This window comes from Cinclus cinclus, chromosome 10, assembly GCF_963662255.1.
Source record: "Cinclus cinclus chromosome 10, bCinCin1.1, whole genome shotgun sequence".
Lineage (NCBI taxonomy): Eukaryota > Metazoa > Chordata > Aves > Passeriformes > Cinclidae > Cinclus > Cinclus cinclus.
In genome coordinates this window covers 6,869,312-6,884,571 of record NC_085055.1, presented here as the reverse complement: position 1 = coordinate 6,884,571, position 15,260 = coordinate 6,869,312, and the positions used below count along the sequence as shown (strand labels likewise).

General features: G+C 38.5%; 2 protein-coding genes across 10 annotated transcripts in view; one reads left to right on the top strand and one right to left on the bottom strand.

Moving 5' to 3' along the window:
- Positions 1 to 15,260, bottom strand: part of PIK3CA (phosphatidylinositol-4,5-bisphosphate 3-kinase catalytic subunit alpha) — a 43,997-nt gene that overhangs the window by 25,857 nt on the left and 2,880 nt on the right. Inside the window, exons 1-2 of one of the 2 annotated variants that reach the window (XM_062499431.1) lie at positions 4,244 to 4,427; positions 1,026 to 1,439 (exon numbers count right to left, since the gene is read on the bottom strand). In XM_062499431.1, coding sequence (XP_062355415.1) covers positions 1,026 to 1,377 — 352 coding nt within the window. In that variant the 5' untranslated portion in view covers positions 1,378 to 1,439; positions 4,244 to 4,427. Of the gene's footprint in view, positions 1 to 1,025; positions 1,440 to 4,243; positions 4,428 to 15,260 lie in introns of those variants that run through there. The other variant, XM_062499433.1, reaches the window with a different exon arrangement.
- The window catches only part of ZMAT3 (zinc finger matrin-type 3), a 37,365-nt gene continuing 28,996 nt past the window's right edge, over positions 6,892 to 15,260 (top strand). For 3 of the 8 annotated variants that reach the window (XR_009933474.1, XM_062499443.1, XM_062499437.1), the window contains exon 1: positions 6,892 to 14,022. The gene's annotated coding sequence lies outside the window, so the exon portion shown is untranslated. The remainder of the gene's footprint in view (positions 14,023 to 15,260) is intronic. The other 5 variants (XM_062499442.1, XM_062499441.1, XM_062499439.1 and 2 more) reach the window with 5 other exon arrangements.

Sequence of the window (15,260 nt, the reverse complement as noted above, 5' to 3'; positions counted from 1 at the left end):
TGGCTCTCTGACACAGATTCATATAATAACAGTGTATTTCTTTCAGGTCCTCGATGTCAGATGGAATTCCATTTACTTCAATGAGATTACTTGGATAAATCATCATTTATGCATGAGTGTTCAAATGGAAACTTTCAATTGTTGTGTTGCATGGTTACCTAACCACTGCTCTGCCCAAGTCCTGAACACGTTGAGCTTTACAAAACAGAAGTAATTCACTTATTAGGCATTCGTCACAATTAAATAATTCAACAATTAGTAGTACCTCAGAACAAGTATTTCCAGTTGCCAAGTCTCTGCCACTGCAGTAAACATGTGCTAGCAATGAAACAGGAGCGGGTATGTTTGTACTGCCCCAATTTAACACTTAACCAAGATGTTGGAACAAATGCCAGATTCCCTGTGCTTCCTCAGTGGATCATGGAAAATCATAAGCTACTCCAGAGATGATTCAAAGCATCACAATCTGTCTTGCCTTTTCATCTCCAGTCTCAGGTGTGTTTTTCCCCTCCTCTCCCTATGCTCTTTTGTCAGAAGGGGGGAAGAGGAAAGGTGAAAAAAACACATTTCTGTCATTTGACTTTTTAAGCAAGCTAAAGCAGTATTAAAATCTGTGTCCACAAGTGTGGTTTAAGATTTGTATTTAAATCTAGAATTTATAATTCTGTAAACACCAAAATAAATTATAACTGACTTTCCAAATAATAGGACAGGTGTTGCTCTGTAATAATATGAAATCCCGCTAATAAAAGATGAGCAAAAAGATACCCTCTAACCCACAGGCAACTACAAATACACTTTACAAAGCCAAGGTGAACAAAACAGATCAGAAAAAAGAAGTTTAACTCACTGATTATAAATATTGGCTACGATCAGCATCTTTGGACATTTGATGCAACAACTGGCATCAGTTGTTATGAAACACGACAGATACAGGTGACAAACACGACCCATTTCAATTTCTTGTATTTTGGACAGGGTAATCAGTTAAACAGATTATGTTTAAAAAAAAAAGATAATCTCACCTATTTCTCTATTAAGAATCTTTTCTTCTCTGTTACCTACTGGTTCAATAACTTTTAGGAAAGGCTGAAACAGTCGCAGGTCACAAAGTCTCCGTGTTTCATCAAAAAACTCTTCTCTCTCTGCTTCTTGCGTAACACTTACAAAAATGTAAGAAGACTCATCTTGAAGGAGCTGATAGAGAGGGTACTTCCTTGCTTCTTTAAAGAGTTCATGTTTAATAGTCAGTAAAGTGGCCTCACGGAGGCATTCTAGAGTCACTATCATTCCATTTGGGAGGAGACACTCCACCAGGATCCTGGGGGGCATCAAGTGGATGCCCCATAGTTCACCAGATGACGGCCGTGGAGGCATTTTTAACTCTTGGGATAACTTTGTGCTTCAGGCTTTTCAAGCAGTAGTTTGTATGTGTAAACCTGAGTGAAAATCAGAAATTTAAATGTTAAAATTTAAAATACACACATCACCAGGAATTTCAGATAAAATGGTTCAAACATCACTTGCAATTATACATGAATATTCATGGTTAAATTTTACATTCATAAGGAAGACTTGATAAAACTAAGCCTGAGAACTTGTATTTGAATCTAAATATCTAGTCAAACAAAACATTTAATAGAATCACACTAGTTTGGAAAAATGCTAATGTATATATACATAGTCTTAAAAGCAGAGATTTGGTTTTTTTATCTGGACTTTTAATTCATTAATAAAACTCTTCAATAGTGGGGGGGAGGGGTGAAAATATCTAATACTCAAATTATTACAGAAATTTTTAACCAAATCAGGACAAGCTCTCCACAGTTTTAATTTGGAAAGTGAAGCATTCATTATCATTTGGATGGTACAAACCATCAGCTCTTTTAAGTTTAGCTAAACCAATCTTCCACACTACTATTTTTTTCCCTCATCACAAACTTTGAAAGTATTCAAACAGCACGTACATAATAGTTATAAGTATTTACTAAAAGCTCTAAACTTGATTTTAAGAATCCATGTATACACAAGGCTTGGCCATAGCTGTTTCAGTTCAGTATAAGCTACTTACACCAACAACAAACCCTTTTTCCATGAATAAGACAGAAGAACTGAGCCCCACTAACACTTTGTAGTCGGGCTTGTTTAATTTAGTGCCAATGCCCAGTTCCAGTTCCCCTTGGCAGCTGCATGAATGTCTCTGCTAAGCCAAAGGAAAGAAGGGGAACACGTGAGACCTTCTATCTGTGCTGCTCAGGCCATCTTAGAGGAGAGGAAATGAGTATGAGAAAGAGAGAAAATGAGAATAGTTCAGAGTATGAGAAAACCAGAGTCTGGACAGAGCAGAGATGTTTTATAGCCCAGTGGGTGAGGGGAGATGCCAAAAAACAAAGCAGAACTACCCAGCAGGCACAGATGTGATACTTCACCAATAAACACTCCTAATCCCTACCTTTTAAAAATTTCCTTAACCAGAGGCAGTATTTGTGTACCTGCAAAAGAAATCCACTTTGTTCAGAATGTTTTCACATACAAACTGTTCTCATCCTGTAACAAGACTGAAGAACACTTCCTGTTACAAAATACTTGGTCTTCTTTACTGGAATCCTGATACTTTCACACAGTATCCTGCGTGAAATTTCCTGTGTGATTTCATTTTTCTGTAATGAAATGAAGTTGCTTATCTGTGCATTCATTGCTCTTAATTTTAGAGAGAGACATCACAGAATCAAAGAATGTTAAGGGTTGGAAGGGACCCTAAAGACCATTCCATTCCATTCCAACCCCCCTGCCATGGCAGGGACACCTTCCACTGGCCTAGGTTGTTCCAAGCCCTGTTCAACCTGGCTTTGGACACTTCAGGGATGAGGCAGCCACAGCTTCTCTGGGCACCCTGTGCCAGGGCCTCCCCACCCTCATCATCAAGAATTTCTTCCTAACATCTACCTAGCCTAAATTTACCGTCATTTAGTTTGTACCCTTTACTCCCTGTCCTATCACTACAGTCACAAACCCTCTTAGGACTCCCCCATATCTCAGTTTGCTTAACAACAGAAAGGAAGGAAAACCCACAAGTCAGGAGCTTCACATCTCTACTGTTGGATCTGTTGGATCAACTTCTTGTGAGCTCTCATTGTAGAAAAGCAATGCTTGCCCTTTGCTCAGCAAATTTTAAAACTATGTATTTATATAAAAATACATTTCTTTATATATTAAATTATGTACATATAATATTTATATATAACATTTAAGATATAAGTAAAAGAAAGAAGTGATCCTCCCTGCTGCAGTAGCATTTCTTTACTAAAAAGTTTTCTTCCAAGTACTTCCAGTAACTGCTCTTGCCACACTTCAGTACTTACAAAGAAACATTAGAATGTAAATGATGTTTTCCCAAATCCACCACTTCCTAAGCAACTCTGAGTAGCAATAGGGTTGTCTTTTTAAATCCCTCCTTTGTAGTTGCAGTTTAGACTTTTAAAAATATCCACGAAAGTACCGAAGTTCCACTGCAGATTTAGAAAAATGCTTTTCCACTACCACGTCATGCATATTTTGAAACACTTTGCAACTGACTTCTTTTTAAGAAAGAGCTTAAAGAAGCTGTTTTATTTCCCTCATCATGGTAATAGCCTCAGTGAGCAGATGCTGAAATGGAAAGCTCTCAGCACACACAGTGTATTTACAGAGACAAACTTGGGAAGCTTACCAATTACAAAACATTACCAGTGAGCCCAAATAGCACTATTCAGAGTAACTTGGAGAGTTCCAAACCACTAACTATCCTCAGCTCACAGATAAAACAAAATACACAAGTTAAATGGCATCTTTTTGATCAGGCAAAACATTTACAAGGTTCCCTCTCCATTCCACTGAATCACATGCCTATTTACATTTCTGAACTGCAAATACAGGCAGAAGCACATCACTATTATAGCACAAATCAGCACAAAGCCCCCAAACAAACAAGAATATGCAGTCATATGAGCTTTCCTGTCCACACACATACGATGATAGTACAGATAGACTGCAACCAAATTAAATATCCACAACATAGACTGAGTTTATACCAGCAGCCTTTTAATTTCAGTTCCACCATCCTGTTGAGGTTCTTCTGAACCACGAGAGCCTATTTTTGCCCTGCCCAAGGTGTGTGTCCTGACTCCTCCCCCTGCTGGCACCGGGACTCACTGAGCCAACTGGTTACAGTTCAGATGGATGGAAGAGGAAGAGCACAACTCACTTGCCCTTTCTTGTGTTGCCTTCTGTTGCTTTAGGTCCTTCCTGAGATGCCCATGGAGTCAGCCTAATTCAGGTCTGCGCTGGGGGCTGCCTGACTGCAGCAGTGCTGGGAAAGAGCAGTTGCAAGGATGGTGCCTCCTTCCACTGCAAGTTTTCCTCCCTCCCTACCAGCAACAAAGAAACAGAGGCAGGAGTGGGGGACACACATACATCAAAAATGTAAATCCTCTTAGCCAAGCATCTCTACAAAATAAGCATCAGCCTTAGCTTCTTTAAGGAATTGAAACCTTAAATGACATCTCAATACCTTTTCTTTAAAAACTTGCAAATGGTCCAAATGTGACATTCCAAAATCTACAATTTTTAGAGCAACTGCACCAAGACAGCAGCTCTTGTTTCAAGCTGGGATACGGGCATTTGCTAGAATGGTGCATGTAGTCACTCTGTGTGCACATTCATTTCACTTGCACATGTAAGCACGCCTCCAGGGTTTGGATTTGGAAAGCAAGAATGTAAACAGAAACAGTTTTGAAGTATAGCTGGCAGCTTGTGTTTCTGTGTACACTTTCAAATCTGGAAGGCTGCCTGGAATAAATAGAATCAATTATGTTCTTCGACAGTAAAAGGACTGTAATTTTAAGGGAATTCTAGCGAGATGTTATTTAAATCAAACTAAGGGGACATGCAAACACTGCAACCGAACACTTCATCATACCTGCAATCCCTGACCCTCCTAAAGCACCTTAAATATTTTTCCCCTGCCAAAAGCTTTGGGACATCTGGACTAGCGCAAAACAATCTCTAGTTCTGAGATTCTATTAAAAAAGAATAAACATATATGAGAGAAGACAGCAGGAAGATAAACGTCCTTTCCATAATACAGATTCCTGCTTGCTTCCAGACACACTTAGCATATGAATGGTGATGTACATAACCTATTTTCTTACAGGACAGAAATCAGCTATCATCTGATATAGATAATTCCTTATTAAGAATATGAGATTCCAAGCCTACAAAATCTGGTTCCAGTAAACTATGAATTTTAGTGCCTCACAGATGAAGACACACTCTGCATGTCAGGGGGGAAATCCAGGGGAAAAATATTATTGTTCACTTTAGCAGACATAATTAAGTCTGTCTGTCATCAGCACAAGTACCTACAGCTGCTCTTGAGGCTCTGCAAGAAGTTCCTCCCTCTCCAAAGTACCAACTAGTGAGAAATGTAGCAAGCATACCAGGAAGCAAGAAGTGCACTGTGCTGTAATATTGTATTGAAGTATAAAGTATGGGATGCTTATGCAAAGAGGCACACACTTCCCAGTGATTGAGTACTGAATAATCTGCACTGCTGTACACATCAGGCAGTGTTTCAAAACCCATTCAAAGGACAGACTGAACACTCGATACAATTTTATCAGCCCACGTTTGAAATTGAATGAGTCATTCAGCAAACTGCTACACTTTAATTGAAGTCCATTAGTTTTTCCAGTCACAAGACAAATCCCATTACACTGTTTTTACAGACAGGATGTAGCAATGTTTTATAATATTTTGTGGCATCTTTGGTATCAGAGAGCTGCTCATTAGGATTTGTATCTGGACTTGATTTCTTTTCCAGGTAGAATTTCCTTTAGACTCCTAGCACTGTCTTCTATTCATTTAACAGTCCAACAATTTATGAACCTCATTTCCTGTGCACTCACATGTAGGTTAAATGATTTTCCTGATTCTCTGTAACACTGGCAGAAGTATCAATTACAAATACGACCCCAAATAAGCCTTTGTAAAATACTGTGTAATCCCCAAAACAGAAGCTGTGAGTTTGTGCAAATAAAGAGTTCCTGGAACAAGAACAACATTTTCAGAATGCAAGGAACACTTCAACCTTTCTAAATGCCAGAATGTTTTATTCTCACCATCAGACAGATCAGGGACTCTAAAACATGTCTAATTTTGCTGCTGTCCAAGCCTGCTGTGTGGTGACAGTGAGACTGACCCAGACTAGGTATTTTCAGTACTGCCCTTTTGTTCTTCCTGTTTGCCAAGCTGGCACTCTTCCAGAATCCAGGAAGATTAGTACAAAGATGTCTGAAACTGTCCTCCATGAAAACATTATTGTACACAGATTTAACTGGTAAAAATACTGCTTTGTTCAGAATAGAAAACTGTTGCATTGCAGGCATGTCTTACTTCATACGTATTGCTTTCATCCTTATTTCCCAGAAAATGTGCAGATACCCGGAACTCCTTATCTGATCACAAACAGCAGCCCAAGGGAAGCAAACAGGAGGATTCAACACTATCAAAAACGTCTTACCATTTAGTTTTCTTCTGAAACAGGCAAGTATTTCCAAACACCACCGGTTTTATTTGTAGTTACCCACTTCTTCCACCCTTCACAAACAGTGCTGACTACATTTGTCTTGTTCTAGACACAGCTAAAGCCCCCTAAAATTATTTGCAACAATTGTAGAATAATAGTCCTGCTGAAACACAAGATCATTCTTTCCTGTGAATGCAAAAGCTCACTAGAAATTAGTGAAGTTTCACTTTAGTTAGATATGAGAATATGGTGTGGCTATGTTTCAGAGCTGTTCTCTACAAACTATCTTACATCCAGGGTTTTTTTGTTTTTGTTTTTTTTTTCAGAATACAATATTCTCCTAGTGACTCTCAGATACTATGAATAAAATTAATGGTGAGGTCATCCTGAAAAAAGAAGAACTCACTACAAAGTATTTCCCAAGAGGAACTATGTGTGTTATGTTGTTGCAGGATCAAACAGCTGAAACAAATCCAAAATGATCAGTTTAAAAAGATTTACTATTGCTGTAGTATTTTCTTCCTCTCCAAGTGAACCAAAAGACCTTTGTGAATTCTTATTCTGAAATCCCCTTGCTCGCCCTCCCCCATCCATGCAGGCATAGTGTTTATAGCTTCCTTCACTGTCTGGGAGCCATGAAAACAGGATCACAAGAAAGAAGCATTTTCAAGTTGCTGGTGACCTCCAGAACTCCCACTATGACTGTGCCTTGTCCCTAGGGATCCCATGACATAGCAAAGGCAAAATATCTGTCCTAGAACATTTTCTTCCAGCTAAAGGCAGAACTTTCTGTTAAACAAAGAAAAGCCCGGAATTAAATTTTCCTTTTAGTCCAAAATCATTCAGTAATTCCATCTCTAGCTCCACCTCAAAGTACAGGATTTTGTTATTTATAGAGGACTAGTAGTCATAAAGTACAACAAAGAAGCAGAAAAGCAACATACCATCTATTTACACTTCACATATCTGCTTACTCATTATTTCAGCAATTAGCTTGGCTTGCTCTGTAGCAGGATAAGAATTATCTTTCCACCTGGCTCTCTGCTGTTCCTGTACAGTAGGCTGTGAGCTCTGAAGGTCAGTGAGCAGCACCCAAATTCTTTCAAACTGTTTAAATAAAAACGTTTTTAAACTTTGGCAACAAAATCAGAGCAACATGTCATTTCGTACCCATAGAAATAAGGTTTTCATCTGATTGCGTATTTTTGTTTAATACTCCATTTCATATTGCTGACAAACATTGTTTTATGTGAACATCAGGAAGAACATGAAGCCAAAGCACACCACAAAACATTACTCTGCTCCTTGCTGCAAATATTAGTGGTTTCAATGTCAGCTTTAACATGCAGTTCTGCTTTTGGAAATTAGTGCCAGATGATGTAAACAAAAGCTTACTCTAGAATGTAACTAATGAAACCAGGTTTGAAAAGTAACAAATGCTGGTCATATAACTAAAAAAAAATATAAAAATTCCACCTTAAATAATGCTGTTTACTTTTCTTTCCATGTTTCTTCCCATCCTCCCACCTTCCTGGGATATTTGGAATGCAGACAGTAAACAGGATCTTTAAAAACAGGAAGTGCTGGCACACAGGCAAGGAACCAGAGCAGAGTTAATCCAGGTGTTCTGCGCTCCAGTCTAGTTTGAATCAACACCCAACATGAGCAGCTGTGTAGCAGACCTGGAACTCAGATCCAGGGCCTTTCCCAGTGCTGATCTCCCCAGATTGGTCACCTTGGCTTTTAGAAGTAACTGCTGCAGCATGAGGAACCTCCAGTTGCATTGAAGAAGAGGAAAGATTTCCTCTCCCAACTAGGGAGAGGAAAGGCAGCGAAAGAACTGCAAAAAACTCTATAGAGGTACTGCAGACCTCACACAGCTACACTTGCCTCTCTAACACAAGCAACAGCATAAAGAGGGTTCAATTATTAATTCACATTCTTCTTTACTCAGAATAGTTACCCTGTGAGCCTTTTCTTTACTAAGAAGCAGCTGAAAGAGACATCAGACTCAGACTGACTTACAGTATCTTGTTTACTTCTCATGTAACATTTCTTTGGCAGCAACTTTAAATTGAGATAAAGTGTTTCTGCTGCACCAAGTTACTCCAGACCCTGAAAGCAACCAGTGTGTAAAACCAGAAAAAGCTTGTGGAGTGGCAGTGGATAGTACCATTCTTGCACCTTCATGGATTTTTAATAATAAGCCTAGAACAGTGAACTGGAAACAGAAGTTTCAGTTCTGTAATGCAAATATAAATTAGCTTTCCATTTATGCTATCTATACAGACTTGTGTAGCCAAATAGTACTTAACAGGAACATGGGTTTAGTCTGCATGGACTTACAGAATTGAGTTAGCAGAAATCGTTATCTTTTATTTACTGGCAAGCAGGGGAAGTATGCAACTTCATTTTTGTTAGAGGATTTGTAAGGAACCACATGCCTCAGAAAAAGCCATGGAAATAGGTTTGTCTCTTTGTTTAAACTCCTCAACTGAAAAACTAAAACAATGCTTTCTCCACTGAGCTGCTACTTAGCTCCCTTTTCAAAACCATTTGTTGAATTAAGGAAGTTTGTAGCAGAGTTAACACAAAGGCACAGCCACTATAATGAAAAAATTCAATTCTGCAGCTACACTTGTCCTATAAACAGCTGAAACTCACACAGTTTTCAGCAGGTTATCCTGTACAAATACAGCAGCAAACAAATCCAGTTCTGTGAAAACCCTGCCCCGTGGAAGCTGTTGTCTACTTCCACACAAGCTACAATCACAACAGGAAAATACCACAGCTTTTCAAGGGTCAGTCAGAAATGAAGTCCTACTCCCTATCACTTGTTTGTGATACAGTCAATAGTGATTAACTAAATATTTATTTAGCAGTAGATGATAACCCTGCTGAAAGGTAAACAGCAAGTTTTCCATAAAATGTTTTCAACAGACCAAGACTGTCCTGCCTGCCCCCCACACCAAGTGGGGATAATATTCACCTGCAAAGAATTTGGCACCACTAATTGCTCGAGTCAGGCTTCATCTCCCTAAAAGTCACAGATCACATCCTTGTATTGCACCCAAGCACACAAGAAAACTGGGCCTTCTATGTGAAACAACACTGCAAGACTAAATTCCCCATTTTGTAAACTTATCTGACTGCTTCATGTAAGTTACAAAGAAATCAAAGTTTCTCTGAAACATCAAGGAGTGTTTATTCTTCTTGTAGCTGTAGACCCTGGTTGAACAGCAAGCACTTTTCTCTGCATTTACTGGTTGGATACCACAATCATGATGCTCAAGACCTCAATACATTTGCATTTGTGTTCAACAAGTGCAAACAAACATGATTAATTGTGACTGTTGGTGTCAGCAGGCCCTGCACGCTCAGCCTGAAGCACAAAACCAGCTCTGGTGAACTGGGACGCAGTTCTTCAGCATCCTTAATCAAGTGTTGATCATTCCTGTATGTAACTGTTAGAAGCACCTGTTATGATTTGCTGTTAAAATTCCTGCATAAATAAGGCTGCAAATGAAACCAAACGCCTGTTCAACAATATCAACATTATTCTGCCACATTAAGTATATAAGAGAAAGAGGAGAGAGAGTGAGTGTGCAAGCAGGAGAGTCACCAGAGTGAATCCTATGGTGTCCTGTTGGTCCTCCAGTGCCCTGGGTTTTTTACAGTGGTGGTAGAATCCCGCGTGGTTCAGTCCCAGTCAGTTTTAAAGCATCCCTCACTAGCATGAGAGCTTGAGTGGTTTTCGGTTCCTCACTAGCATGAGATGGGAGAAGGGTGTGGTCTCACCAATGCACATGGGCAGCTCTTATTTTGGTGGTCATTAAGGGTCTGCTCTGCCAGTCATACAAGACACACACCCCCCAAAAGCAAGTGTCCTCTTTGTGACCCCGCTCCTTGGCTGGTGCAGTCACACACTTGTTCTCTAACACGCTACAATGGAGCAGTGCTGTGAAAAGCATCGCCTTTGGTCAGAACAAAAACTCTTCATTTTTGTGGCTCTGACAGAGGCAGCTCTGGTGTTTCTGCAACAAGTTTCTGAGCAACACTGAGCAAGTGTTTAAGGCAGATGCTGGAAATGTTATGACCCCTTTCCTTGCAGCATCTGCTTTGCAAACCATGTTTGCAACACAAGCACGGTAAGCATGGGGCTACTGAGACATGAAGCTGTGCGTCCCTTTTTCCTCTACTTCAAGCTGTAACCCAAATTGTTTCTCTAACAAGGTCAGCGTACCAGCAATTTGTGGTTGATGTACCAGAAAGAAATGACTACTGTTTGTCTAAATAGATAATGTTTGTAGTGAACATGAACTTCCCAAAGAAGTGACAGAAGCTCATAGGTATTTAAGCAGTGACTATCAGTCACATCTCTGCAGTAGTTTAAGGATTTACCAGCTTCCCAGTTTAGAAAGTCACTTTCATATCCAGATTAAATGGTTTGAGACTAAGGTACATGCAGCCTCCTACTACAATCAGAGCTCTGTAAGAAGCATCTATTAAACTGAAATGTCTTTATTTTAAAAAAGCCAAAAAGATACCGGTAATCAGTAGTAATCAGTCACTGCCATTGAGAGAATTTTACACATTTGCACAAACAAAAAAAGTATTTTTTAAATACATGGGCGATTCTTTGGAAACATTTCATTAATGTTTTTGTAGGTGTGTATATTCAAAAAGAACGAAATCAGTTTTCAGCCTGGTGAAGTTTAACCATGGAATAGAACAGAAGACCACAAAAGCTCAAGTGTTTTGGATTTAATTTCCAACCATAAAAAAAAAAAAAAAAAAAAAAAACAACAAAAAAAAAAACAATTAGGGAAATGTATCTATCTTGCAAAGCATCTTTTTTGTTGTTTAAATAAACAACCTGCCCACATATCAGGACAACAAGAGACTGGAATCTATAATCATGGTTACACTTCTCATATCACCCTGAAGCTGTTTGTGATACTGTACTATCTGCTGATGTACAATGGAAAGCCTGGAAAAGAGGTGATGAAAGAAGACTTGAAGAGCTGGATTACAAAGCACTTTGACAACGTATTTAAGAAGAGTTTCCATAGTCAGGAATACGTTTTGCTATCCTTTTCTTCATATATAAACTCTTGCCATTTTATTGCCTGTTGGCTTCTGTTTTCATCTTTATCTCTTAGTGGTACTCTTTGCCATTGCTCCTGAACTGTCAAAACATTCCAAGCTGGGTATCTGAGATCAAGGCAGTGCTGCTGAGCAGTGATAACAACATCAAGTGCTGTATCCTCCATTTGAGAGCAAATTGAAGAGGAAGGGAAATTATTAGAATTTTAGATGTTCAACCTTGGTTGAAACAAGAGCAAAAGAGTTAATCTCTGCCTTCTCAAATAAAATGTGAAAATCAATTTAAGCCCTTTCTTTTAACTAGCAATCTCTTATCCGAAACTCCATGTAACTGTACAAGCTTATCCTCTCCAATCACAGCATTAGTTTCATATATTACCATTTTACACCAAAATACAAATGCCATTTATCACAAATCAATCTTTGTAAAAAATTTGCTAGACTGGCAGTGGAACTCACAGGTACATCTTCAATTATACAGCACAATCAAGACTATTCCAGATGTCTGGTTGCTGATTAAAAATTAGCTCTTAAACACCAGAGCTTTTCTTGGGACAAGTGCTCTTTTACAGTACTTTACGCCTTAAAATTGAAGATTTCAGATGTGACAGCATGAAACTGCAAGAAGATGAAACACAATATATTTATCACTTCCCTCCCACCAGTGGAGACTGCCTTGATAAACTGGTTGTTCAACATCCACAAAGACAGAAGAACAGTTTTCAGTGTTATTAGTATCACTTCCACTTTTATTACTTGTCACAGCATTTCCTGATTATTCTGTAATGAGCTGGGAATATAAATTAAAAAAATTAAGACTAAGTGTTATGTTTTAGAGTCTAAGTAGTTTAATGACATCACCAGCATATTCTGGAGTATTTGGAATGATAGTTTTGACTTCCTTTTTCCCAGAGGAAGTTAGCTCTATCTAGAAACTTCTTATGCACTATTAACTTCCATCTTTCAAACTCTGCCTGTAGTCAAGAGCCAAATTAAGTGTTTTTCAGATTTAATTAAAAGCATCTTAATGGCACAAGCGCCAAAGCTGGATCATAACATTCTTTGTCACAGTAAGCATATTTATTGAGTTTTGTCAGAACTGAAAGGGAAATTTGAGAAAGAAACAATTCCTCTCCACTCTGCTTGCCTGGTAAACAAGCCTTTACCCCTCTGCTCATTCTCCCTCTTTTGCACATGGATTTTCAAGCATTCCACATTTAGTTTGCCAATGTCTTTGCAGACATCAATCTCCTCACTTTTCCAGCAATTCAGAAGTCAAAGTCCCAAAGTACTGGAAATTTTGTTCTATTAGATTCAGATCACAGAACGGGCATGTATTTCTACTTATGGCTGATTAGTCTCAGATTAAATGCTGAATCTTGAATATTTTCCTTTCAGTAAAGTTCAAAGTTTCTTGCATTTTGAGGATGTTCCAGAATTTCTTTCTTTGTTGACTGCTGATAGCCAAGAGAAGGAATAAGGTTGCAACAAGGAGTAATTTTTTATTCAACAATTTAGTGTCCTCTGCAAGGATCCACGGCTAGAGCTGACAGACAAGGACACTTTTCCAAGACAACAAATGCAATTTCACCAGAAAATTCATGTTTTTGGAAGGAGCAGGACCCAAATTAACAGCAAGAGTTAAAAATCAGGAAGTCTTGGAACATATTGGGCAAGAGTCATTAATCACCATTAACTGCTAGATTAAGTATTGGCAAAAGACTACTAACGAGTATGAAAAAAAAAAAGAAAAACAGTGAAGTCTTAATGACAGATAAGTTTTTTGACATGTTGTACAATCTAGGAGGCACCCATCCAGCTTCCTCTTTTCTGTTGGAGAGAAAATAACCCAAGGGATGTTTCTCTACATTTCTTTGCCTTAGAAAAGGGTCAGAATATACAGATTTATCATAATAAATGCGACTCAGCTGTCTCAAAATTTCAAGGAACTTAGAGTCAGTCAATTCAATAAGTCTTCTGCATTCAACAAATACGCTTTGTAGTTCACAATCCTCAAAAGCTACATTTGCAAATGTTTCTTTAATCAGAAGGTGTAGGCAAAACTGCCAAGCTTTTTCTGCATAAAAATCCACGAAAGTAAGTTAATCAAAACAAATATCTTAATGAGCAGATAAAAGCCCCAAACAACCAACCCCAGTCTCTTTGGGATTTCTCTAAGCCTTTACTGGTGAAAAGTAACAGGGCATGAAAACAGAGATCATTGAGCCTAAAGTTGCATGTTTGATCAATTGTTTGCTCTTAAACTTGACTGAAGCAGCCACTTCTATTGCTGCAAGTCAAGCAACAGCTTCACCAGTGCTCCACCATTTGTCCTGTTCAACTCTACAAAGGTAAGCTGGCCTCTTAGAATTCTGCTTTTACATTTCTGGAGCTCAGGTATGTGAGCATAGTTTTCCAAAGACAGACTATAACCATTCCCAGGGAGTTTCCTTAGCAGACACAATCACCCAAGTGTTTTTAACCCCTGCTTTGCTAGCTTTAAGAACATTGGAAATAGAGAACAAGTGATGATGTCTACTGTCCCTCACATTTCTTCTTTGAAATACACAGGTATCTTAGACTGCCCTGCACAAAATCTGTGCCCACAATTAACTAGAAAAATACTTTTCTAGAATTCAAGTGTAGATGCATGACATATAAAACAACATATGTGCTGCAAAATCATTAAGTATTGCTTAGACTGAAAAGTGAGATCCAGAATTACATAAACTGTATGCAGTCTGCTGCTTTTCCATATGACTACAAATTAACATACAGGATTTATAAAAATGCCTCTTTTCCTTTTTCAAACCAGTTAATTCCCTCTACCCCCTAGCTGGACTTGATTTTGTGCTGGATTTTTGTTTGTTTGATTGTGTGGGTTTGTTTGTTTGGATTTTGTTAACGTTAATATACCAGTGCTGCAAGAGAAAAAACAAACAAGCAAACAAACAAAACAACAACAACAACAAAAAATAAAAAAAGCCAAAAAAACCCCAAAAAAAACCGAAAAAAACCCAAAAACCAAAAAAACCCAGCAGTTAATACTCAGAGTATTTAACACTTCATTAACCATTCAAAAATAGATCTGTAGAACAAATTCAGTTGGGAGGAACCTCTGGAGGTTATCTTTACCAACTCTGTAATCAAAACAAATCACATACATTTGTTGTCCAATTAAATATGGAGAGAAGCAAATCTATTCTTTCCACTGCTCCCATTTGGATTAGGATACTACAAAGAGACATTTGTAACAGAATTCTTTGCCATGACACATTCAACTTCAAGAGCAAAAGAAAATTCCCATCCAGTTTTAGTGTAAATATTTTTGTGGCCTCTCCTAGTCATAGCTACAGACAGGCATCATCCCCTTGGAGCAGCTGGATGTCTGGCTTTTTAAAAGGATGAGACAAAACTCCTACAAGCATGGCATGCCACACATAAAAAGCTGAAAAAACCCCAAACCTTAGCTCATACTAGAAGCCAAATCTGTCCTCCAGTTAGCCGAAGTCCAAACTCCTGTTCTTTTCCTCCAAGTGCTCCCCTCCAACACCATCACACACATAAAAATGCAGATATGGCCCACTTC